This window comes from Stegostoma tigrinum, unplaced genomic scaffold (assembly GCF_030684315.1).
Source record: "Stegostoma tigrinum isolate sSteTig4 unplaced genomic scaffold, sSteTig4.hap1 scaffold_86, whole genome shotgun sequence".
In the NCBI taxonomy this organism is placed as follows: Eukaryota; Metazoa; Chordata; class Chondrichthyes; order Orectolobiformes; family Stegostomatidae; genus Stegostoma; species Stegostoma tigrinum.
The window spans coordinates 944104-971136 of record NW_026728811.1 but is presented as its reverse complement, the minus strand read 5'-3'; the positions used below and the strand labels follow the sequence as shown (position 1 = coordinate 971136).

The 27033-nt window shown below is 43.0% G+C and overlaps 1 protein-coding gene across 1 annotated transcript; it reads right to left on the bottom strand.

Annotated features, from left to right (window-relative positions):
- On the bottom strand, positions 1-27033 carry LOC132209322 (uncharacterized). Its single transcript, XM_059644452.1, has 3 exons — positions 26994-27033; positions 11129-11227; positions 1-5237 (listed from the first exon to the last, which is right to left on the bottom strand). Exon 3 carries the CDS (start codon positions 5233-5235, stop codon positions 4435-4437), a length of 801 nt encoding a protein of 266 aa, XP_059500435.1. The 5' UTR covers positions 5236-5237; positions 11129-11227; positions 26994-27033; the 3' UTR covers positions 1-4434.

Genomic DNA, 27033 nt, shown 5'->3' with positions numbered 1-27033 from the left:
TCAACAGGACCCTACATAGCTGCAGCATAGCCTCCCTGTTTTTAAACTCCATTCCTCTAGCAATGACAGAAAAAAATCCATTTGTCTTTTAATGATGATACTTTATATTTAAGCAGAATGTGTTTTAAGTTTGAGGTCAACATTGAATCAGCAATTCTAAGTTTTCTACAGATACGCAACAATTTGTCGCATATTCTTACGTGACCTATTTTGCCATCATTCCAATCTGAACTTTAGATACTTTCTACATCTCTTCCACATAAATGACAAAACCACAGAAAATTGTCTTTCCATTGAAGTTTCTTTTTATCAATGCTATACTGTGTCCTTTTCCTGAGTCTGATATTGTAATAGTCACTGGCACATGTCAGGAAAAAGCTGCTACATGATGTTTGGTCTCACAACCACAGTATCTAAGTGGATCGACAGGTTTCAAGGTTTCGTTGATAAATCTGGATCATGTTCACTAAGCGACCGTGACCGTAGCAGGACTGACTGAACAGTGTCAATGTAAAAATGAGTGTTAGATTACACAGCGCCTTGGTGAAGTGAAACAAACAAAGTAAAGGAGGGTTGGTGTTTGTGCAAATGAGAGAAATCTCCAAGAGCTGAGTTTGAATTCTGATACATCAAGCACAGATACATGAAATAGCGAGGGTTTGAAGAAAGAAAAGTATCACCTTGTAGAATATTTTCACGTAAAAATGTTTTATATTTTGCTGCATTTCTGTAGCACGTGTCACAAGGAATGAAAAACACAATTGTTGAGCGCATGGTCTCTCTGTGTTGGTATGAAGGCGCGTAAATTGCTGAGCCTGAGCTCTAACCTCACCCGGAACAACTTTTTGAGGCATAGAACAAGGATTATTGTGATGTCAGGATTTGGGAAAACAATTTTAACCTGAAGCAAAATATTTTTCATCAGCACAGATATTTGTGAACTCAGGGAATATCTGTCCATGAAAATATCTCAATTCTGAAGAAAAATGCCGTAAATATTCAACTCACAAAGAGAAATATCTGCGCACGAAGAAATGGGGGTAATGTTCTCGCTCTGAACTTTCTCATATGGTTGACTCCACACTGGGTTAAATTGCAGGAAGGGCTTTTTCGCTCGTTTAATATTATTCAATTTCCTGTAAACACATACAGGTCATTTAAGTAAAGTAACCTCCCAAAAGATAACGGGAATATACGATGTTGCAATTAAGCTTGAGTTTTCCTCATGTTGTGGAGGAAAAGCAGGAAAGTGGAGTTGACATTTAATAGAACATTACTGATTTCATTGAATGGGCCAGCGGACTGGATAGGGTAAAGAGCAACTCCCTGAGGGCAAAGGTGTTTTCTTTGCCCGTGAAACGCGTCGCATCACAAAGTTGGGGGCCGTGGAACTGAAGCTGTCACGGTGATTATCTTTACTGGCTGTTCACGTGATGAATGTTACTGCTGCTACTCGTATCCATGTTAACACCATAACAGCAGTGTGTAAGGGGCATGCATGCAGTGGGTCAGTGGCACAATGGATTATGCACGTGATTACGGACCAGGAGATTGTAGGTTTGACTCCTACCGAGCTCAGTCTCAATGTAAAAGCTCATTACACCTCCTGACCGCTGTTTTGGGCGTTTGACTTTTGAATTTCTGCACAAATGCGAATCCTTTCTGACTCCAATCAGTGATTGTCATCAATGTCCCAGCCTCGTGGGAGTAAAGGGCACCTGAAATTGTCCCACAAGCTGCCCATGAGCAACTTTTATTTTCCCAAATCCACTGACCCAATCATTGCAGCTATTGGGAATGACAAGGAAACTAAATAACTTGCCCAGTCTCAGCTTCAAGAATCTTTAGAATCTCTTTGGGAAGTGGAATCAGAGGAGAATGAAGGGTGACCTGTCTGACAGAACAGAGAGAGGTCAGGCACCGTTCCCATCCTTAAGAGTCTGCGACATTGACTTTCATGTTCTCAGGGACGGTAAATGATTCAAACTATTGAAAGGATTCCCGTCAGCGCTGTTTTACCTCTGCTATTTTCCATGTCAGGAACAACAATCCTGATTCCCTAACTGGGTATCACACCCGGCCTGCGGTGGTGAAAGTGTCAAATCCAAACCACTAGGCCACAGGAATGACTTCAGAAGTATGTGCATTGTTTCTTAATGATGCAGTTTTTACTTCTTTTCTCTTCCAAAATGTTTGAATCACAGCCCCTCAATCCCAGTTTCCAGCACTTGGTCTGTAGCCTTGTATGCTGTGGCGTTTCAAGTGTTCATCTCAATAATACTTTCCCTGTGACATTTCAATCTCAAAAGTCTCAATAAATGGGACTGAAGTTTGAGATGGTAAAACTGTGTTCTTGTCCCCCTCGGGGAACTGAACCTCATTTTCACCCACAAATGGGAGCAATCAGATACGTTCCCCCGAAAGTGACACCTCAGGAGAGACCAACCACCAGAAAGCAAGGATTTCACTCATCTGACTTATATTGTTCAAATTCAGATTTAAAATCAGACTCTGTTTACACCAAAGAAGAAAATTATTCGGTCACCTCCCTGTCCATATTACTGCCCCATTGTTTCCTCATTACGCTGCAATTTATACTGCTCCATCTCATTCTTCCTGCTTAACTGGAACATTCCTCACATCAACTGCATCCGAAATACCTTTCTCAAACACCTGGAAGGACAAACAAGAATACAGTATTTCAAACGCATTTCTGGCTGGTGGAGTTAATACTGTTGCATCAGAAATAATTTTAAACAAAGTTTAAAGAGCTCCTTTGGATGTTGGATGCAGCAGATGGTGAAAATTCTCACAGGTCCCAGAAAGAAATGAACTTACAGCCTCTCGTTGAATCAACAAAATACAGACTCAACACTGCAAGCACAGGTGTCATCTGAAAGAGGGTCTCATGCATGAGGTACTGCAATGTAATAGATGAATGGATAGTCTGTGCATAATAGACCAAGGCAGTGTAAAAAGTAGGGTCAGTGGCCCACTGTTTTTCTGCGGTGTGGCAGTTATTACATTCGCCTTACAGTGCTGCTCCCTCATTATCCGAACAAGTTGTGTTTTTCCCTCCCTTTCATTAAATGTGAGCAGAGTTTTTTTATATATTGTTGTTCTCATCAAAAAATCTTGTTGCTTCTAATTTGGAGATAGGCATTTGGGCAGAAAGGTTCCAAAGACAGGGAAAATCTGCTGCAGCCATTGTCAAATTTAACAAAAGCTTTTTCAACTCTTTCACAGGAGAAAAACCGTTCACTAGAAATGAGTTTCTGTAAATTGTGTCCCAGGACGAGCAGGAAGCCGCTGATCGAAGCTGCAGTGGCCGCTTTCTACAGGCAGCGGGGAATTACGAAGAGGGGTCAAATCCCGCTGCTTGTCTCTGTCTCACTCTGTGTGGAGCAGGGGAAGAGAGGGTCCTGATGGGTGTATGTTGAATTCAATCTTGTCATGAATTTTGCGTGGGTTAAATTGGAGAACTTGACCCAAAGCAATGCATCCGCATGGCCCCGAGCTAGTATCTTTTCAATGTACATTCTGATGTTGATCCGTTGATTCAGGGAAACAGACGTCAGCAAACTGTGCAAAATCACCCGCTGGGGACGGGGTTGGACTGGTGCAGGCAAGGTCAGAAATTACGTGACACCAGGTTATAGTCCAACAGGTTTATTTGAAACCACAAGCTTTCAGAGCATCACTCCTTCATCCGGGGTAGTGAGATAGGTGTCAGATACAAAATGTAAAATCAAAAGATCAAAAGGGACACACCACTCTGATTGGACAGTACGGTATCACAGCCGAGTGGAACCGAGGTGAAGCATTGATGGTGCTGTGTAAATGCAATCTCATAATAAAGGTCTGGTGGGTGAGAGGTAGATACGTCGTTGCTATAATTGTTTGAGCTGAACCTGCAGATACAGTGTATGTGGGTGATCTCGAGCTCCAGCCGTTTCAGTGACTGACCAGTTGAGAAGCAGAAACTGGCACCAACGTGATGTGCAAAGTCCCCAAGCAAAGATCTGAGGAGGTACTGTACAATTGGAGGTCTACACTATTCTCGGGACTTGTTGCCCATTTTACTGTTTTCATCACCGAAACAATCAGAGGCCTGAGGAACTACAAACACAGAGAAGAGACGACATCACATTTTTGATGTTGCCTAGTTGCCAGCTAGGACACATCACAAATGAAACTAGGATTGGTCAGATTCATATTCACGATGGAAGCTGATGCCAAGAGGTCCGAGTAGTCTGGCAGTCATTTCGGAAATGTTTTTGATGTAGGGGAGCGTGGTTATGGTTTCTGGGCCCGTTTTGTCTGTTTGTTTGGGTTTGTTGCTGAGTACACATTCTTTTTGAATACGCTGTATTTTCTTCTGCTCTTCGTAGTTCCTCTGTGCTGCAGTGTGTGGTGGCTCGTTGGAATAATGTTCTAATGCAGCTTCGTTTGTGGGTGTTGGGATGGTTGCTCCTGTAGTTCAGTATTTGGTCCGTATGTGTTGTTTTCCTGTAGACGCTGGTTTGAAGTTCCCCATTGACTGTTCGCTCTACTGTGACATCTAGGAATGGCAGATTGTTGTTGTTTTCCTCCTCTTTTGTGAATGTTATGCCAGTAAAGGGTATTATTGATGGTCTTGAAGGTTTCCTCTAATTTGTTTTGTTTATTGATGACAAAGGTGTCATCAACATAGCGGACCCAAAGTTTGGGTTGGATGGTTGGCAGAGCTGTTTGTTCGAGTCTCTGCATTACTGCCTCTGCTAAGAACCCTGATATCGGAGATCCCGTGGGTGTACCGTTGGTTTGTCTGTAGGTTTTATTAGTGAAAGTGAAGTGGGTGGTGAGGCATAGGTCCACTAGCTTGATGATGTTGTCCTTGCTGATGAGGCTGGTGGTGTCTGGTGTATGTGTCTTCGGTTCTTCTAATAGTGTCGTCAGTGTTTCTTTAGCCAGGTTGATGTTGATGGATGTGAACAGGGCTGTTACGTCAAAGGAGACCATTATTTCATCCTCTACTATCTTTGTGTTATTGATGGTGTTCGGGAATTCTTGGGTGGAGCGAATGGAGTGGTGGGAGTCTTCTACTAGGTGTTTTAGTCTTTGGTGTAGTTCCTTGGCTAATCTGTAGGTTGGTGTTCCAGGTAGCGACACTATGGGTCTGAGGGCTTGAGAAAGCGAACGCACTGCTTGCAGATACCGACACTTGCCAACAGGTGGCGATAGACCCGACGCCATAACTAGAGAACCGAATCACAGCCTTACTCAAAAAACTTCAAAAGTCTGGATAATTAAACAAGAGAGACTTCCAAAAAATGAAACCAGATGGATCCAACACACCACGCTTCTACGGACTACCAAAAATTCACAAACCAGGAGCCCCCCTCACACCCATAGTGATGCAAATACCTCACCAGTTCTACCTGCCAACTTTGTTTGGATCAACAATACCCACATAGTCACTGGCTTTTCCATGTATTTAGCCACTTTCTGAAATGAAGTGAAAAATACTTTTGCATCTTTCTCTTCAAAGTTAAGGCAACACTTGAACTTATTTAAACAAATTCCCATCAGGCCTTTGGTTATGATGGTTTTGTTTGTCATCACTATCTTGCTTACGAAGCCGACCTTTACCTTTCACCTCCGTCGTTTTAAGTTGACTTTCATCTCTAATGCCAACTTCTGAAGTTCAAACTGTCCCTCTTTCTGTTTTGTGTTTCGCTCTTTCTCCATTTCTTCTCTTTCTCTCTTAATTCTGAAAATAAACCCTCTCACCTTTTATTTCCTCTGCTTTTAATTGGAATTCAAACTGTTTCTTTTCCTTTTCTTTTTTCTCATCTACGTGGCTCTGCAATGTCCCCCTGTCAATGCGCAGAGGCAGAGGAACTGGAGGACCTCTCATTCAATTAAATGTAGCAGTGTGACCATGCACAGTACATCATGGTGGTGAATGCCCCCCGTCCTGGCAGCAGCCACAGTTTCTGCATACAGAAGTAGTTAGCCATCCCTATTTTCTTCATGTCTCCACATAGAAAGAAAGAATGGCATTTCAAATAAAGACCAATCGCTGAAGTTTCAAACTACACTCCACATCACCAAACATCATTACAAACCAACCACATTAAATTATCAAGTATTTACTGAGAGCAATGGGGCCACTGGCAACAACAGGGAGCAGAGCATCAAGGAGATGGAGCAACATTCCTAATGTCTGAAAGGGTCAATATGCTCCAGTACTTGCGGTATCACTCAATCCTGTAATCAGCCTCATCTTATGTCATATCCTGCCTTTCTTCTTCATTAAAATTTGACAGGTTCACATTTATCCACGTTGTATTCCATCCACCAATTTGTTGACGACTGACTGAACCTGTCTTTGTCCAATTACAGAATTTCCAGCTCCCCTCCATAATTTAATTTCCTGCCTATCTTAGTGTCATCACAAATTTTAGTTGGAGTGCATTTTTTTTCACTCATCCAAATTACTGGTAAACATTACAAGCGCTGGGGACCAGCAATGATTACTGTGTGACTGCACAGGTTTATGTTTGGTCACATTGATAAAGACTGTCTGTTTCCTGGTTAATAACCAATCCTTCCCCAGTTCCAGCGCAGCAAAGAGATTGTAGGAACTGCCAATGCTGGAGAATCTGGGATAACAATGTGTAGAGCTGGATGAACACAGCAGGCCAAACAGCATCAGAGCAGCAGGTAGGCTGATGTTTCAGGCCAAGGCCCTTCTTCAGAAAGAACCTTTTTTCTGAAGAAGGGTCGAGGCCTGAAACATCAGCCTTCCTGCTCCTCTGATAATGCTTGGCCTGCTGTGTTCACCCAGCTCAACACCTTGTTATACCTGTGTAGCACATTTGATTTGCTGAATGCTGCAGAAAAAAATAAACAAACACATAACAACAAGAAGTAATTCAGCAGCTCGAATCTGCTCTCATCTTGTCTCCACATTCCTGCTACTTCTCCAGAACCTTCATTTACTTACTGTCCCAGCATCCCCGAACCATCGGGGAGTGAATTCCAAAGATTCATAACAATTTGACAGAGTCAATTTGTACTCATTCCATATTAACTCTGCTACAGATGACTTGTTTTTCTGGATAGTTTCACATGAAGAAATATACTCTCTACGTCTACATTATCAGTCCCCTTTTACATCTTACATTCTTCAATAAGGTCTTCTCTCATTCTTCTAAATTCCAAAGAGTATAAGACTAAAATGCTCCATCTCTCTTCGTAAATAAACCACTTATCTCAAAAATCAACTGGTGAACCTCTTCTGAACTGATTGCAATGTTACTACATCTCTCATTGCCAAAGCTGTTCATATTGCTCCTGTTGCAGTCTCAGTAATGTCTTGCATGAATGCAGCCACTTCCCTACTCTTACGCTATTTTCCTTTTGGAATAAATTTGGGAATTCCATTTGCCTTGCTTATTTCCTGCTGTATTTTCATGCTAGCTTTCTACAAATCATGGAGGAGGGCATTCAGATCCTCTGCACAAAAGCACTCTGAAGTTCTTCCATACAATATGTTCCCTTTCTACTCCTCTGACGAAAATGGATAAGCTCATACCTATCTACCTTAAATTTTATCTGGAAAATGTTATCCCCTTAACCTAAGCTACCCATATCCATTTGTAATTTTCTTATTTCTTCCTCACAACTTACTTTCCTAGCTATTTTAGTGTCATCTGAAAATAAATGCATGTGCAACTTTTTTGACACATGTCTCTGCATTTTGCTGGTTAGCCAATCCTCTATCCAAGCTAATAAATTACACCTGCACCAGTTGATCTTATCTTGCATATACCCACACAATTCCTGCGATCCAGCTTGCTGGTCACATGTTGAAAGAGCTCGAGAAAATTACTCAAAGATAATTCATATTTCAAAACAAAAGCCCTTGCTGACGCTGATGGATTGCAGTTTGATTTTCAAATGTCCTTATTTTAAATTGCTTAGACATAGATTCTAAAAATTGTCTTCAATCTCAGTAGTTTCTTATTGAATTTCATTCCCTAATGAAGATGAATATTCTTAGCTCCTCCCTTTCTGTAGCCTCTGGATTAATTTCCAATCCTGTGTAACAGACACGAAAGGTTAAAAGTTCTACTCTGCTTGCTGTGTAAGAGGCTTGTCTGGCCAAACGGCCTCATTATTTTCCTGTTTTACAAACTTGATTGATTGAATGCCCTCTTCATGTTCCCAGGGTCACAGACACTAGCACCTGAAACTAAGTCAGAGGCTCAAAATCTGAATATCCTCCTCCTGTTGCTGTGGAAGACATTTGAGGTCTAAAGGGATCTAACTGCTCCTGTGTAAATGTTCAATGGGCTGAAGCGTCTCTATTGTTCCACCAAATCAGGCTCGAGGTACTGAACGGTTTCCTCCTTTGTCTCTGAAATGGGACTGAGGGATTTATAGGTCTTCTGCTGTTCACATACAACAGATAACAGTACAGTATCCCTACAGTGGCCTGGTAAGTCCACGTCGACACACCTCCCCTACCCCATCCCTGCAATTCCCATAGCCAGTCAACCTAACATGCAAATCTTTGGACTGTGGGAGAAAACCAGAGCGCCCAGCAGAAACCCACACAAACACAGGGATAATGTACAAATTCCACACAGACATTCTCCTGAGGCTAGAATTGAGCCTAGGTCCTGGGCACTGTGAGGCAGCAATGCTAACCAATGATCTACCATGCCACTCAACATGAGGAAGTTTTCGGGGGACAGAGGAGGTTACAAGGATAAGAGATGCATGTACATGCATGAGCAAATTGCAAGTATATGGAAGGGTGTAGGTGCTGGAGAAGGTGACAGAGATAGAGAGGTTATCAGAGCTGTGGGAGGCTACAGGGATGGAGAGTAGCGTAGGTGCTGGAGAAAATCATAGAAATAGGGAGAGCTGAAGTGGCTGCAGGAGAGATGGAGTAGATGCTGAAGGAGTTTACTGAGAGAAGGATGGGATGGGGAAGGAGGTGATGCCAAATTTGGGAGTAGTGTAACTGATGGATGATGTTACAGAGAAAAGAAGGAATGAAATCTGGAGGAAATTCAAGGTTTTATGGGCTCCGGAAGTTACAGTAATGAGATTGTGGGGCGAGAAACAGTACAGAGATAGCGAGGCCTTTGCATGCTGGAACAGGTTACAGAGATTGTTTTCTTCATTCATTCACAGTATAACAGGAGACGTGTGTCAGCTCTAAGTTAGAGAGATAGGGAGGGCTGGAGGAGGCGAAAGAGATGGAGAGTGTGAATGGAGCTGGCGGAGCTTCAAGAAATCAGGAAGCTGAATGGGGCTGGGAGGTTAGAGAGCTAGGGAGAGTAAGTGGCACTGGAGGTGTTTAGAGAGACAGGGAGGGCGAATGGGACTTTAGGAGATTAGAGAGATGGGAAGGGTGAATGGGGCTGGGAGGTTATAGAGATGGAGACCGTGAATAGGGCTGGTTAGGTTAGAGAGATAGGAGGACGAGTGGGACAGGTGGAGGTGGAAGACATAGGAAAGGCGAATGGGTCCGGCAGCTTACAGAAATGAGGACAGTGAATGGGTCTGGCAGAGATTAAATAGATTAGTAAGCTGAATGGTGCTGGGAGGTTAGAGAGATTGGGAGAATGAGTGGAGCTGGAAAAGGCCAAAGAGATAGGAAGGGTGAATGGGGCTGAGGACGTTAGAGAGACGGAGAGGGCGAAGGGGCTGGAAAAGGTCACAGAGATAGGTAGGGCGAGTGGGACAGGAGAAGGCTAGAGAGATAAGAAGGGATGTAGAAGGAGATGGATGTAGTAGTTAGCAGTGTTGGCAAGGAAAGTTAGAGGCACAGCTGGACAGTTTAAAAACACAGAATTACACATTCAAGGGAACAAATTTTAGAAATCTGTGCCACTGACAAGGAACTGGGAGTAACTGAAGGAGTGAGACCTTGGAGGGTTTAATCCCAAGAGCCATGGAGTCAGTGTCATACAGGGCAGCAGAGGACCTGCAGCCCCCTCAGTTGACAGATGCAAAAATGAGAAGCCTTGTAGATGGTGCAAAGTTGTCCTTGCTAGTGTCTGGGAACTAGTGACAAAACTGGGAGAGCCATCCTACAGGCCAGTCAAGCAACAATGTGACATAACAAAGCCTCATGGTGTCAGATCACACTTTGACACAGAAATTTCTGGGTGAATCATCTTCCTGAACTGGTGGATCAGTGTTCCTCCACAATGAGCAAAACTTGGAGGAAACAATGGGAGAGTGGGAAATATGAAGAATGTATACAGGGTGGTTCATTTCAAAATCACCAACAAGAGAGAATCGGCAGCAGCAATGCTCATGGAAATGTTTGGGTTTGAAAGAACATAGCTGCTCAGCTGAGGCAGCTACTGATGGGGAGGGACCGACTAAGAGGGAGAAATGTACTGGAACTCATCGTCACCAATCTGCCAGATGCGGGTACGCGGATCCATGACTGTATCAGTAACAGTGGCTACTGCACACACTATTTCAAAAGATGAAGTCCCACTTTTACATTGGGAATACCGTTCATCAAATGTTTGACACTAATGCCGTACTAAATAGGTGAGATTTCAAGTAAATTTGGCAACTCAACGCTGGGCTGCAAGAGGAGATTTGGGTCACCAACAACAGCAGAATTTTACTCCAGCATGATTTCGAAGACCATTGCCCAGCATATCCCACTTTTTATTATGATGGCCAAGCCAGGGATAAACCCTTGTTCAGCAAACAACACAGGAAATCCTGTCAATAGCAGCAGCAAACCCATCTATAAAATGAGGTGAAGACCACTTCCTCAGCAAACAGAACAAGCAGCAAATGATGGACAGATATTAGTGAACCCAGAGCCAACGAATCACACATAATCTTTCTAATGATGCGACATCCAGTCCTGAATGGTGTTGGACAATCAAAGAACTCACTGGAGGAGGACGCTCCACAAATATCACCTTCAATGATGGAAGAGCCCTACACAACAGCAGAAAATATAATAAAAACAGAAGTTGCTGGAAAAGCTCAGCAGGTCTGGCAGCACCTGTGGAGAACAAAAAAACAGCGTGAACGTTTTGGCTCCAGTGGCCCTTCCTCAGAACAATCGAAAACATGAGGCTGAAATACTCACAACAATGTTCAGACAAAAGTGTCGATGGGGTGATCTCCTTCAGACTCCTCCACGGATTTCTAGCATTAGACCAGGTCTTCACCTTAATCCATTCATTTTCTGTGATACAAACAAACAGCTGAAGGGACTGGATAATACAAAGGCTGATCCACCAGCTAGGAGAGGGGATTCAGCAGGAGGTTTCCTCGTCAAAGTTTGATCCGACACCATGACACTGTTACCATGAAAATAATTGTGTGTAAATATGAGCGCATATATTAGAACACGGGAAAAATAATTGTATATTTTCAATGTCCTTGCACTTAATAATCATTTGATCTTGGGTATGGCAACAAGCGTTATAATTTCAAAGTCCTTTACTGTGATCTGTGCTCAGTTCTCATCATATTTATATTGTAATCATAAAATTGAACTGAAGACATGGGTAGGTGTGTGCTTTTTGGACAATTGGAAAGTGGGTACTACCGAAGGATGTCGGTGTTCAGTAATGTGATTTGGCTGTTAACAGTTAGATGTGCTGAGAAATTTTCCAGAGAAATTTCTATCTCCAGTCACACACAAGAATGTTGGGTTGGGAATATTCTGACCATCATTGTCACTGGACAATTCTGTGTGGACAGTGACATGTGGAGTAACGAGTGCTGGATATTGTTAATGAAGGATTCAATGTCAGGAAACACGTGCTGCAGGTGTGCTTCACCTTTTATAACATCTTCATTCACGATTGGGTCCAAGGTGCACAATTGCAGAGATTAGTTGGCACACCAGAAGTCATCAACAGAGATAAACTTATGAGACATGATTGTTGGCAGGTCATTTTTTACAAACGTTGAGCTGCATTTGGACGAGCAATGTGCCCGGTCCTCGTTCATTGGCTACTCTGCTCCATGCACTTCCCTGTTAAGAGGGACTGTGTGAATATCAGTCCAAGTCCAGTTTCAAAACTCTCTGGACAGATTTGGGAGATGGCCAGTGTTTTGGAGGTAGTGGTGAGCCCTGGTAGCACTGCAGCTGAATTCAGGGTTTTGTTTTAAGTTTATTTTTAACAGATTTGCTGACTGCAAGATGATGTGTTCATTGATCTGAACATGATTCAGCTGTTTACGAGTCAAAAAATTCTGCAATAATTAAGTGTACTCTGATAATTTAATTATTCTCACTTCAGTTGTTTTTAATTGAAAAACAATGCATTTGGTTTATTTTAGAAACTTGTAAGACTTCAAGTGATATTAACACATTGCTGTAAAAAAAATGTAAGCGTTATCTGCATTATAATTCACATGGACGAATCAAGCAACAGCTAGATATTTACTGTAAAGCAGGATTATGTTTTAGGCAAAAATCACCACTCTCTCCGCTAATTCCTGTCCAACTGAGCCAGAAAGAGGGGGCAGCTTCTTGGTATCTCGTCACTTTAGTGCTCAGTATTCATGCCGGATATTGCAGCTGCTTGACAGTCCTGCAGTAGCTTATGAGAAAAATCACTAAATGGGAAACATATACCTAAATGCATTGTCACAAATCTGGCTGCAGCAGATGCACCTCTTCATTTCACACATCAATAAGAGTGGCCACTGCATAGTCTCCTTGTGGGAGGAAGTGACATTTTCACATTTTCTACCCCTCTACCATGTTATGTAGCAACCTATGTGCTGAACGGGAGAGAATTCAAACAGATCCAAGAACTAATGACAAGGCATCCATGAGGAGCAGTGAACCATCAGCAGTAGCAGAATCATACTCTACACGACTCACAGTCTGCAACCTCGTGGCCCGGCACATTTCCCATTCTACAGTTACCAACAAGCCAGGAACCCACCCTGGTCAATGAAGAGTGCAGAAGGATACGCCAGGGGCAGCAGCAGCCAGACCTGGACATGAGGTGACAACTTGGAAGAAGCTCTTACCGTCTTCAGCTACCAAGCAGAACAACGTGAAATGCCAAAAGCATGAGCAGCAAGTGATGGACAGTGGTGGGTGATCTCACAACCAATGGATCAGATCTAAACTCTGCAGACCCGCACATTTAGTTGTAAAAGGTAGTGGATAATGAAGGAAACCATTGAAGGAGGCGGCTGATCTCCTACAATTGAATCCTCAATTCTGGGGGAGTCCAGCACTTCTGGGCAAAAAATAAAGCTGAAGCATCTGTAAAAATCTTAAGCCAGAAATACCAAGCAGATATAACATTTCGAATTCCTGCAGTGGTCCCCAGCATCACAGATTACAATTTTCAGACGCATTGATTCACTCCATGCTATATCAAGAAATGGTTGGAGACACTGAAAACTGCAATGGTTGTGGGCCCTGGTAATATCTGAATCTAGAATTTGCCCGATCCTTTGCCAAGCTGTTCCAGTCCAGTAAGAACACTGACATCTACCAACAATGTGGTTAAATGGCTAAAAATGTCCTGGACGCAGAGTCAGGGCAATTTCATTGCAGCCAATCACTGACATACCAGTAGAGAGTTTACCATGTAAATCTGGGGGTGGTGTGTGTGTGTGTGTGTGTCTGAGTGTGTGTGTGTCTGAGTGTGTGTGTGTGTGTGTGTCTGAGTGTGTGAGTGTGTGTGTCTGAGTGTCTGAGTGTCTGAGTGTGTGAGTGTGTGAGTGTGTGAGTGTGTGTGTCTGAGTGTCTGAGTGTCTGAGTGTCTGAGTGTCTGAGTGTCTGAGTGTCTGAGTGTGTGTGTGTGTCAGTGTGTGTGTCAGTGTGTGTGTGAGAGAGTGTGAGAGAGTGTGAGAGAGTGTGAGAGAGTGTGAGTCTGAGTGTGTGAGTGTCTGAGTGTGTGTGTGTGTCAGTGTGTGTGTCAGTGTGTGTCAGTGTGTGTGTCAGTGTGTGTGTCAGTGTGTGTGTGAGAGAGTGAGAGAGAGTGAGAGTGTGTGTGTGTGTGTGTGTGTGTGTGTGTGTGTGTGTGTGTGTGTGTGTGTGTGTGTGTGTGTGTGTGTGGGGTGGGGGGGGGGTCCAGCAATAATGTGCTCTATCAGCAATAGCCTGCTTCGTGACATTCAGTCAGTGTTCCATCAGGGTCACTCAGCTCCTGATCTCATTCCAAGCTTGGTTCAAAATAGATTAACTCCAGAGGGGAAGTGAGAGTAATTATTCTTAATATCAAGGCACCATTTGACAGACTGTGACAATAGAAACCCAATTAAAATTAATGTTAATCAGAATCTGGGCAGAAATTTCTTGCTGCTTGGAGTAAATCGCCAGCAAAAAAAGGTTGTTGTTGGTCGTATCAGTTACTTAAAATCGAAGACATCACTGCAGCTTTTCCTCAGGAGAGGTAGTCTCCGAAACTCAAACAACTTCCGCTGCTTCAGTGACCTTTCTTCCCTCAAAGGTCAGATATGGGAATGTTCACTGATTATATTGGTCCACAGATACTGAAACAGTCCAGGTTCAAATACAACAAAACCTGGAAAATATCCAAGGTTTGTTCTGACAAGTGAGAAATAACAGTGGGGCTATACAAATGCCAAACAAATAGAATATTTAATAACCAAACCACTATTTTAATATTCAAAGGAATTACCATCACTACATCCCCAACAGGACATTTATCATCATCCTGCCGGAATCACCATTGGCCGGCAACTGCATTGGATGAATCTTAAAAATAAATATGTCTTCAACAGCAACTCAGAGGCTAGGAGTCCAACACACCGTAACTCACCTTCTGATTCCAGTCTTACAGATAGTGGGCAGGCTTTTGGAAGCCAAATGTGTGTTGGAATATTCTCCAGATAACCTGAAACCAGTGCTGGGTGATCGCACAACCAATGGATCAGATCTAAACGCTGCAGACCCACACATTTAGTTGTAAAAGGTAGTGGACAATGACTATTTGATGACTATCACTTCCACAAACATTCATCCCCCTCCAACAGTTGTGATTCAGAGTAGTAACATATAGCATCTACAAAGTACACTGCAGAAATTGACCAAGGCTTATGAGAGAACACCTTCCAAGCCCACCTAGATGGACAAAGGCAGCAGGTACATGCAAAAAGAATAGCCTGTGAGCTCTCCCCTTCATAAGGCCAGATGTGCGATGCAATCATGAGTCAACTGCAATTCTCAAGCTCTTCAGACCTCAGATCAGTCCAGATTCAAATGTAGCAAGACTTGAACAACAGCCATGCTTGGGATGACAAGTGACAACTGACAAGTAACATTGGCATCACAAAAGTGCCAGCAATATCCATTTCCAACAAGAGACACTGTGGCCCCTTAACATTCAACAGCATTGCCACCACTAAAGCACCCACTAACAACCTCTTGTCGGACAAGGATGGTGCAGTAAATAGATTAACTTCTGATTCCTTCAATCCTGTCTGATATCTACAAGTCAAGAGTGTGATGGAACACTCTCCACTGGCCTGGATAGGTGCATCCCCAACAATACTCAAGCTGATTCACACCACCCACTACAAAGCAGACCACTTAGTGGTATTACATCCATCGCTTGGCTTCCTTAGCTCTGGAATCTGTTCTGACTTTGGTCTGATAGCCGATTCAAGTTCTTAATGTTCCCATGCATTAATTGCACTTGCCCTTCTTGCTGTTAGTTATCCTGTGACTGGAATGTACTTTTTTTTATGAAGAGCCTTGATAAATGCATGCATTGCATCTTGTAGATTCCCTCCACCATTGGTGCACAGAAACTGCAGCATGGACCATTTACAAGATATGATGCACGTCCCACAGAAGGACAAATGCAGTTCATGCATGGGAACATTATGAACTTGAATCAGGATCAAACCTAAGCAGCGGCAGATAGACAGGGCCAGACAAGCCAAGCAGCCTTTCAACATCTAGTTATGAGTGACAGAGGACAACTAACCACAACTCATTGAAGGCAGAGGGACCACAAATATCTCCATTCTCATTGAAAAAAAAAAGCAACCCAATAACGAAAACAATTAGATTGCAGCATTTACAACAACCCTCAGCCAGAATTTCTGATGGGATGGTTCATCTCAGGCTCCTTCAGAGATCATTCAGCAAATTTAATTAATTGAACATAGAACATAGAACATTACAGCACAGTACAGACCCTTCGATGTTGTGCCGACCTGTCATACCGATCTCAAGCCCATCTAACCTACACTATTCCATGTACGTCCATATGCTTATCCAATGATGACTTAAATGTACCTAAAGTTGGCGAATCTACTACCGTTGCAGTCAAAGCGTTCCATTCCCTTACCACTCACTGTTTGATTTTGATTTTGAGAAATGGGTTGCAGCACTGAAAAATGCAAAGAACGCTGACAACAGCCTGGCAATACAATTGAATTAATGTCCTCCAAAATATTCTGCAGCCCCAGTCAATCTATTCCAGCATAGTTACAGTGTTGTCATCTATTTGGCATGGTGGAAAGTTGTCCAATTAGAAATTTGTAAGGAATAAAATGATTGAAGGGGTCAGAAATAGGGCTATCAGACAGCGCTCAGTTTGGATCCTGCAGGCTGTCACAGTTCCTGATGTCATTCCAGCCTTGGTGTAAGCATGAAAAAAAAAGTTGAATATTGGAAGCAAAGTAGAGAGTAACTGCTGTTCATTTAGTGGCCACATCCGACCAAATGTGGGATCAAGGATCCCTAGCAAAACTGGAGTCATAATGTGGGAAAATGTGCAGTTGTTCATTTTGGAGGCAACAACACGACAGTACTTAAACGGGGACAAATGTAAAAAGCTGCAACACAAAGGGAGTGAAATAGGGAGGAATTCTTTTTCTCAGAGAACTGAGAACTTATGGATCACCATGACAGAGAGAGTCTTTGTGCATATTAAAGATGAGATAGGCTCTTGAGCACTAGGGGTATCAAGGGCTACAGAGACAGAGGAGGAAAGGGGATGGGAGGAATAATTGGATCAGCAATAACCCTACTGATCTGTTTTTTTTTCATTCATATGAAGTGGGAGCTATTGGCTGACTAGCATTTAATGCCTGACACTGATTGCCCTTGAGAAAGTCATGGTGAGCTGCCTTATTGAACTGCTGCAGTCCACCAGCAAAGAACTGAGCCCTAATGTACTCAGGGAACAAATTTCAGAATTTTGACCCAGTGACCATGAGGGAACGGTGATATATTTCCTAGTCAGGATGGCGAGTGGCTTTGAGAAAATCTTGCAGGCCGAGATGTTAGCATGTATCTGCTGAACTTGTCCTAGATGGAAGTGGTCATAGTTTGGAATGTGGCGAGTACCTCTGGTGAATTTTTGCAACCTTTTTTGCAGATGATACGTACTGCTTCTACTGAGCATCAGTGACGGATGGAATGAATGCTTGTGGATGTGGTGCCAGATTTTGTAGCTGCTTTGTCCTGGATGATGTTGAGCGGATTGAGTGTTGTTGGAGTTGCACCTGCCCAGATCAGTGGGACGTATTCCTTCACACTCCTGACTTGCGCTTTGTTGGTAATCGGCCAAGATCCTCGGGATCGCCCCCTCAGGATTTGGGGAGTCAACGGTCAGTTATTAGTTGTAGTATTCCCAGCTTCTAACCTGCTCCTGTAGCCACTGTGTGTATGTGGCGAGTCCACCTGAATTTCTGGTCAATGGTTACCCAACACGATGTTGATAGCGGGGCATTCAATGATGCTAACACTATGGAATACTAAGGGACAGTGGTGAGAATGACACTTATTGCTGATGGTCAATGCCTGACATTTGTGTGGTGTGAATACGCCTTGCCATTTGTCATCTTCAGCTTGGCTATTGTGCAGCTCCTTTTGTATTTCAATGGCAGAGCAGGCTTGAGAAACAGAACATCCTACCAGTGTGCCTAGCTCGTATGCTCTTATGGGAATCAGGGGGCAACTCTCAATTGTTCTAAGACTTAGCTGGCCTTCAGGAAGATGATTATAGTTTTTGGAAGTCAGTTTTTTTCAGCTTCAGGAATTCGCTGCAGGAGTTCATCGGGGAGCTTCCTATGGCAAAACTTGTTCACCTGCTTCAATGAGCTTCCCTCCATCGTGAGATCAGGAGTGCGAAAGTGTGCTGATGACAGCACAATGTTCAGCAGCATTTTCAACTCATCACTGAAGCAGTCCATGTCCCAATACAATAAAATCTGGACCATTTGTGGCACACAACATTTGGACCACACAAATATCAGACAATGACTATCATGAACATGGGGAATCTCATCGTCAACAATTGTCATTACCCTGACTACTTTGCTGTTTCTCTTTTCATTGAAATATGGGCCAGTATTCAATTTCTATTCCAGATTATTTGCTGCACCTATGTGCTAGCTTTGTTGTTCATGTAGAAGGGCCCCAATTCCCTTTGCAGCTTCCTGCACGTTTTGCTGCACTGATTACAACAGCAGATCAGAATCTAGGAACCCAGCTGCTTATAAATTTTCTCCTCTCTCACCAATAGTCTGCTCAGTGGCACACATTTTGGGTCCCACCGGGGTCACACAGCTCCTGACCTCATGGAAGATTTGGTTCAACATGGACAGAACAGCCGAATTCCAGAGGTGAGGTGAGAGTGGCAGTCTAAGGCATCAAATCTGCATTCGACTGTGTGTAGCATCAAGGAGCCCAAGCAAAACTGGAATCAATGAGTACTGTGTGCAAAATCTTTGGTAGTTGGAGTAATATATGAAACATCAGAAGATTATAATGGTTGCTGGAGATGAATCATCTCCGCTCCCAGACATCTCTGCAGGAGTTCCTCAGGGTAGTGTCCTCAGCACAACCATCTTCAGCTGTTTCATCAACAAGCTTGCCTCCACCGTTAAAGTCAGAGGTAGCCATATTCACCAAGACTTACACAATGTTCAGCACCATTCACGACTCCTCAGACACTGAAGCAGTCCGTGTCCAAATGCGACAAGACGCAGACAATATTCAGGCTTGTGTTGAGAAGTGACAAGTAACATTTGTGCCTCATGAAATCCAGGCCGTGACCTTCACCAATAAGAGCCAATCTAACCATAGCTCCATGAATTCAATGTTGTCACCATGACTAAATGCCCCACTATCATCATTTCAGAAGTTCCTATTGATAAGAAACACAACTGGACTCAACAGGTAAACACAATGGCTCCAAAAGCAAGTCAGAGGCTAGGAATACTGCAACAAGTAACTCACTTTCTCAATCCGATAAGCTAGTTCACCATCTACAAGGCACAAGTCAGGAGTGTGTTGGAATATTCCACACTTTCTTAGAAGAGTGCATCAATACTCAGGTTTGACACCACGCAGGAAAAAAACAGCCAGTTTTACAGTCACAACATCTCCAAGGATCCACTCCCTCCACAACTGACGCTCAATAGCGGCAGTGTGTGTAATATCTACAGGATGCACCATCACTTTCACATTGCCCTCCACGTCACTTATTATGCTGACATGGTAATATATCACCGTTGCTTCAGTGTCACTGGGTCACAAACCTGGGTTTCACTCCTTAATGGCGTTGTGGTTCAACAAACATCAGGTGGACTACAGCAATTAGCGAAGTCAGCTCACCACCACCTTCTCAAATGCAACTCGGGAAGGACAACAATTAGTGGCCAGCCAGCACAGCTCACATCCCACAAAAAAATTAAAAAACATCCCAATGCCTATCCACAATCCACAAGACTCAAGTCAGGCATGTAATGGAATTCATCCCAATAATCTGAAGGAGTGCAGCTCCAACAGTACTCTGCCAAGTTTGACAGAATCAACTATCAAGCAGCCCACTTGATTCATCCCGATCAGCAGTCATTCGGACCCGCCGTCTCCAAAACCCACCAGCAGGGGTGAGTACCATTACCCTCCTTAGACAGCACTTTCCACATACATTACCACTGATATCTGGACGGAAAAGGGAGACATTTTGTTAACAGTGATCATAATTCAGTGCAGTGCAATATAATTTATTGAAAAAAAAAAGAACAAAGACGGACAAAGAGCTCGATTTTTAACTTGAGTAAGTCCAATTTTACTGAGCCAAGATTTAGTAAATGTGAACTGGAAGCAGCAACAAGCAGATCAATCAGAAACAGCGCAGTGGCAGGTGTTCACGGAGGAGATTAACGCAGTTCCAAGAAAATACAATTCTCACAAAGTAAAAAGGGGCAAGCTCCTAAATCCAGAGCTCCCTCAAAGTCCAGGAGACTTGCAGACAGAAAAAGAAACATTATGTCAGAGAGTCGTAACTAAAACCTACAAAAAGCTGAGAGGAATGTGGAATATGGAGTGGTGCAATCCAATAAGAAATTAGAAAGCAAACAGCGTGTGTGAAATCATATTGGCAAGAAACATCAAGGTGACGCTTGACGTATTTTTTCAATATAGAGAATGAAAATAAAAGTAAAGATAAGAAAAAAAGACACGCAATGTGAACCATGTATAGATTGAAATGTAAAGAGGCCGCAACAACATGGGATATAATGACCAACCTGAGAGAATCATGTGAGAAATCGATCAGACTCTTTTCAATGTTGCAAGCAGATAAGGATTCAGGAACATGAAAGCTGGTCATTGACACACAGTCGTAAGAATGGCAAGATTTGGGAACTTTGGGCCACAAGATAAATCATGAGCTTAGTCAGAAAGGAAAATGAGGCATACATAAGATTTCAGAAACTGAAGTCAGACGGAGTGATCAAATATATAAAGAAAACAGGAGGACCTGGGGAGGGCCAAAGGGTCCATGAAATATCTTTGCTAGACCTAGAATAAAGGAAAATCCCAAGCCATTTTGCAGAATATGAAGGAATAAGAGAGGAACGAGGGAAAGGTTACTTCCACTCAAGGACAAAGAAGGGAATTTATGCATGGAGGTACATGAAGTGAGTGCAATCCTTGACGAATACTTGCAATGATATTGACAAAGAAGGGTATGGTGGATGGTCAGTCCAGAAATGGGGTATCTTGATATTCAACAGCATTTCAATATTTAACAAAAATGGTGGTACTGAATGTTCTAAAAAGCATTACAGTAGAAAAGACTCAGTACCTGATGGGATTAATCCCAGAATCTGAAGGAATATGTTGCTGGGGCCTTATACAAAATCTTTGTGTCCTCTTTAATAACAGGATAGGTACTAGAGTATTGGAGAAAAGTCAATGTTGTTCCTTGAAGGGCAATGAGGATAATCCAGGAAATTACTGACCTGTGAAATTTAGGTCAGGAGTTGGGAAATTATTGGAGAAGGTTCTTTGGGATAGAATTTATTTGTGTTTTTGGAAAAAAAAGTGATGTAGACTTATTAATGATAGGCAATGTGGCTGGGTGTGGGGTAAGTCATGTCTCACAGGCTTGATTGAACATTTTAATTAAGGGACGAAGATGACTTATGAGGCCATGAGGCTGGGTGGTGTCCATATGGATATTCACAAGACTTTTGATAAGGTTCCTCATCGCAGGCTAACACAGAACGTGAAGCCAAGTGGACCTGCGATGAGCTGTTAGGATGGACACAGAACTGACTTGGTCATATTATGCTGGAACAGTGGTTTTGTGACTGGAGGTCTGTGTGTTGTAGAGATTGGTGCTGGGATAGATATTCTTTGTAAAATATATAAATGATTTGGAGGAGATTGTAGAAAGCCTGATCAGTAATTTTCTGGATGGCTCAAAGATTGTGGTTGATGGATCATGGGAACAATTACCAAAGGATAAAGGAGGACAGAAATAGGCTGAAAACTTGGATGGTGAAAAGGCAGATGTGATTTCATCTGGACAAGTGCAAGATAATGGATCTTGGAAGACTGAATGCAGAAGAGAACGATGCAGGAAATGGAAGAAATCTTCATAACGTCAATAAGCAAAGCAATCCAAGTGTACAGGTCCATTGTTCCCCAAAGTGACAACACAACTGGATATTTCTGTCAAAAATGCATTTTATATGCATGAGTACATCAATCACAGCACCAAGTACAAAGAAAAGAGTCACGTTGCAGATGTATACAAATTTAGCTCAGACACATTTGCCAGCAGAAGGATGTACATGTGTTGGACAGGGTATCAAAATGGGTTACCAGGACACTGCTTGGCTTGAAGGGTATTAGCCATGAAGATGCCTTTGGATACAGTCACAGACATAAGAAGTGTTGTAGCAACTGGTGGAGGCCACACAGGTAACAACATTTCCAACGGCTGGTGTAGTGGTTCAAGGCAAATCAAAATTGACAATAAATGCTGGCTCAGACAGCAATGCCCACATCCCATGAATGAACGAATGAAAAAAAAAATCTACAAGCAGCACTGAGGTCACTCAGCAAGTCTCTTTCCACAGTACTTCACAAACCAGGAAGAACAGGAGCTACAGGTGTACGGGGTCACCAGTATTCCCAAGGACCCCTCCAAGCCACACTCCATCTTACCATTACTGTGCCTGTCCCTACACAGAAAGGACTGCGGTAGATCACAAAGGCACCTGAGCGATGGAAAGTAAATGATGGCCTAGCCAATGATGTCCTATTCCATAAATAATTTGTTAAATCATTTTAAAAATAGAGAAACTCTCAGATTGTTCATGTCGCTATTGCTTCCTCATACAAATCACCTTGCCATCTCGTTTTGTCATCACGTGAATGGAGGCATTACATTCGATACAATGTGTAGCTGGAGGAACACAGCAGGTCAGGCAGTATCAGAGGAGCAGGAAAGTTGATGTTTCGGGTTGAGACCCTTCCTTATCCTCTGACGCTGCCTGATCTGCTGTGTTCCTCCAACTCCACACTGTATTGACTCTGACTTCCAGCATATGCTGTTCTTGCTATCTCTAAATCCACAGAAACATCAAATTTTGTTCATCCACCAAATTCATTGATTCAGTTCGTGAGTTGTTGAGTGTCAAGCACAAATCCATTTATTACCAGTTTTCTGTCTGATAAAGAATTCACAAACCCAATTCACAAACCATGTCAGTGCATTCCCTCCAATCCCACATATGCCAATTTTGTTCATCCACCTCTTCAGTGGCAAGTAATTCAAAGATCTCTGAAAATTCAAAGGGACATTTCCTCTTCTTCTATCTATTCTACTTCTAGTCAGACACTTGAAAAATCCAACAGGGTTCATCCATCAAAATGTGCCTTTCATAACAACACGCTTGGCACGGATAGTGGATTGGCTGAAACAGAGAGTGGGTTAAAGGGGCCTTTTCAAGGATGGCAGTCAGTGATGAGTGGAGTTCTGCAGCAGTCAATGTTGGGACCGCAAGTGTACACGTACATATTAGCAGTCTGAACGATGAAAGTGATGGCATTGTTGCTAATTTTGTATCATCTGCGAGAAGAGGTGGAGAGACAGACAGTGCTGAGGAAAAGGGAAGGCTGTAGACGGAAAGGCTATGAGAATGAGAAACAAAGTGGCAGATGGAATACAACGTGGAAAGTTATGAGGTCATGAACATTGGTAGGAAGAATAGAGGTGCAGACTATTTTCTAAATGGCGAAAGATCTGAAATACAGGTGTCTTGGAATCCTGGTTCACTATACTGTACAAGTTCACGTGGAGGTTCAGTTTAAGTCAAAAAGGCACGGGAAATGTTAGCATTTATTTCAAGTGGGTAAATATACAAGAGCTGAAATGTACAGATGAGGCTCTAAAAAGCTCAGGACAGATAGTCTATGGAACACTGAGCAGTTTTGGGACCCAGACTCAAGCAAAGTTGTGCTTGTCTTGGAGGGAGTACAGAAACTGTTTACAAGAAAGGTGCTATGGATGAGGTGGTTGTCAAATGAGCAACAGTTAAGAGCTCTGGGTCTGTATTTGATGAGGTTTCAATGGAGGGGGCAGGACTTCATTCAAACGGACAGAATACAGAGGGGTAAGGAGAGAGTAGAAGTGGAGAAGATGTTTCAATTTGTAGGAGAGACTGGGGCAGAGCCTCCGTGTGAAGGCACAACCCTTTAGAACAGAGAGGTGGAGGAATTTCTTCAGCCAGATGGTGGTGAATCTGGGCATTGCTACAGAGGTCTGTGGAAGCGAAATCACTGAATTAATTGAAGAAAGAGATAGGTAGCTTCTTGATGAATAAGGGGATCAATGCAAGGGAACGGTGTTGAGATAGATGTTAGCCACATTCAAATGGCAGAGAAGACTGAATGGCCTGAATGGCCTTATTCCAAACTGAAAATTTACAATTCTTTGAACTATGCTTCACCCATTGATTTCCAAGTGTGCAGTTATCATTCCCAGCTTATCATTTATCACACATTCCAGCCCTTTCCTGATTGCTACTGTTACCTCTTGGTTTCAGATTGATTGCAACTTGGGATTCTTGTGCATAAAACTCAAATGGTTGTATGCATGTTCAGCAGGTTATAGAGAAGGTAAATGGAATGCTGGCATTTCAAATGGAATAGAGAATGAAAATAGGGAAGTTTTGCAACAACTCCAGAATGCAGTACTTGGCCCACACCGAGAATACTGTGAACAGGTGGGGAACCTATCGAGAGGGAACAAATATTATTGCCCTGTCGGCAGTCCAGAGAAGAATCAGAAGGTTGATCCTCTTTATGGAGATATTTTCATGAGAAGACATGGAAAAGATTGAACTTGAACTCATCAGAATTTAGAATAAAAGGTAAATCTATTAATACATTGAAGACTCTATAAGGTTTTTACAGGGTTAGTGCAAAGATGTTTGGTCCCCTTGTGTGAGAATCTAGAAATGGAGAGCATAAACATCACAGTGAAAGACTCACTCATTCAAGGGAGTGAGGAGGAAATTCTCCAATTGGAGGGTAGAGAAACTGTTATTTCCTCACTGGAGAGGGCTGTTGAAGCTGGATTAACTGCTGAGGGAATCAAGTTTTTATTCAGTGAGGGAATCAGTGTTATATTGAAAAGGCATGAAAGTAGTGATGAAGATTATCAGAGCAGCAACGATCATATTCAATGATGGAGCAGGCACAGCGGGCAAAATGGTTTTCTTCCCTGCAAACTCTCATCTCTTAATTATATCAAAGTGAAACTCAACGTTATCTGCTCACTTCACTTTGTACTATCTTCCATCTGCCTTTTTGCAAATGTGGAGAGACCTTCAGAGGAGGTTGCAGAGATAGACAGATTTTCACGGACTGCAGAATCTTACAGTATTAAGGACTGTTGCACTTTTGGTGGAGAATGTTATTGACAGAAAAGTTATTCAGTGATGGTGAGTGGTGTGCAGACAAGCACTCAAGAAAAATCGAGAATGTAGCACATTGAAGGAGAGTTGTGGCATTTGGATGATATTAAAGGCATAGGAGTGGGCAGTATGAGATGGAGAACATAGGAGAGAGAGGAAAGTAAATTACAGAGGCCTGCAGGAAGTACTGCGTACAGAGATGGCTTTAGGGCTTGGACGGAATCCAGAAAGGGAAGGATGCAGGGACAAGAGATAGGGAGAATACTCAAGGAAGGTTTGTTTACATATATGGGGAGTACTGTAGGCATAAGAGAAGCTTTCATAGAGGGGGTAGGTTGTGGAGGCTGGAGGACGTTACAGTGTTGGGGAGATCTGAGATACTGAAGGTAGTTAGTGTTAGGTGGGTCGGAGGTACAAGAAATGTGATGTAGATGTGCAGGGTCATCGGTCGTGAAAAAGAATTTACTGAGATAGGGAGGATTGTTGGCACTGGAAAATACACAGATAGGGGTGGTAGTTGAAGCTGCTGGCCTTGACTGAGGTAGGGAGGTTTGATGAGGCTGGATCAGTTCACAGACTCAGGGAGAATGGCAAGGACTGGAGGAGTCAGAGACACTCAGGGTTGTAGAGCTGAAAGTGTAAGTGAGGGCTGTGTAGGCAGGTTTGCAGCATTCCCATCAGTTACCCAGAGATGTGGACTGATGTTTCGGAGGTGGTTATGGAAATTCAGAGGGCTGCAGATGCTGGAAGATGTTACAAAGATACTAAGTTGTAGCACTTGAGGTGATTACACAGAAGTTTGCAGAGATAACAAGGAATGAAGTCTTTAAGGACTGCAGAATGTAACATATGAAGGCCAGGTTGTATGTACTAGAGAAGGTGAGAGCGAGGGGAGACGTTCAGCAGTTGGAGGGCTTCACAGGGAGGGTGTACTGCGGGGACTGGTGAACAGAGCAGCCTCACTGAATGGAATCATCTCAGAGCCCAGTGCACTAACCTGTGAGTCAGTCGGTGAGATACCATCGGATGGGTATTTGCACAGTTACAGGCTGTTCAGGAATACTGTCACCTAGCATTGGTCTTAATGTATACACTATTAAAATTCATGTGGTGGCTAACTTTACCAAGCAAAGCAACTCAGCACCCAGACACCATGGTTACACAATGCCATTAATGGACAGTTTGGAGAAAACAACAGGATCCACGAAAGTGTACTGCATGGGTCATGCTCAACACTTATGTTTTTGAGGTTGTTGACTTGCTCGCCGAGCTGGCTTGTTTATGTTCCTGAATGTCCGATGTAATGTTTGTGGCAATTGTATGGTATTTCGTAAACCACCTTTGTTCTGCATGTTGTGGAAATGGGGTCTTTCATCCTTGTAAGTGTTTGTCGTAGTTTGGCTGTGGGCTTGTCAGCCACCGCGATTCCTAGTGGTCTTAGGAGGCTTTCTGTCAGTTCTGATATGTAATACCATGCAACCACTGCCATAAAACATTGCATAAGCCGGACAGGAATGAAACTAGCCATCGGAATATATGAACATCAGCAAGCAGCAAAACAGCATGACCGACTCTTCTTAACATCTGTACATTCGGACAATCATGGCCATCAAGGTAACTGGGGCAATGTAAATTTAGTAGCCCTAGCCAAATATAGACATACACGTAAATTCCTAGAGGCATGGTTCTCCACCCATACCTCAACCAATAAACGTATCAAAACAAACATTTACAAACACATACAGATCAAAACCGGAAATGATACTACTCACCATAATGGACATGGCAGTGTAAATTCCGAGCGGAGTTGAA

Bases quoted from the DNA above. Each gene is read 5' to 3' on its own strand.
- LOC132209322 (XM_059644452.1), bottom strand. From the start codon at position 5,235: ATGGCGTCGGGTCTATCGCCACCTGTTGGCAAGTGTCGGTATCTGCAA.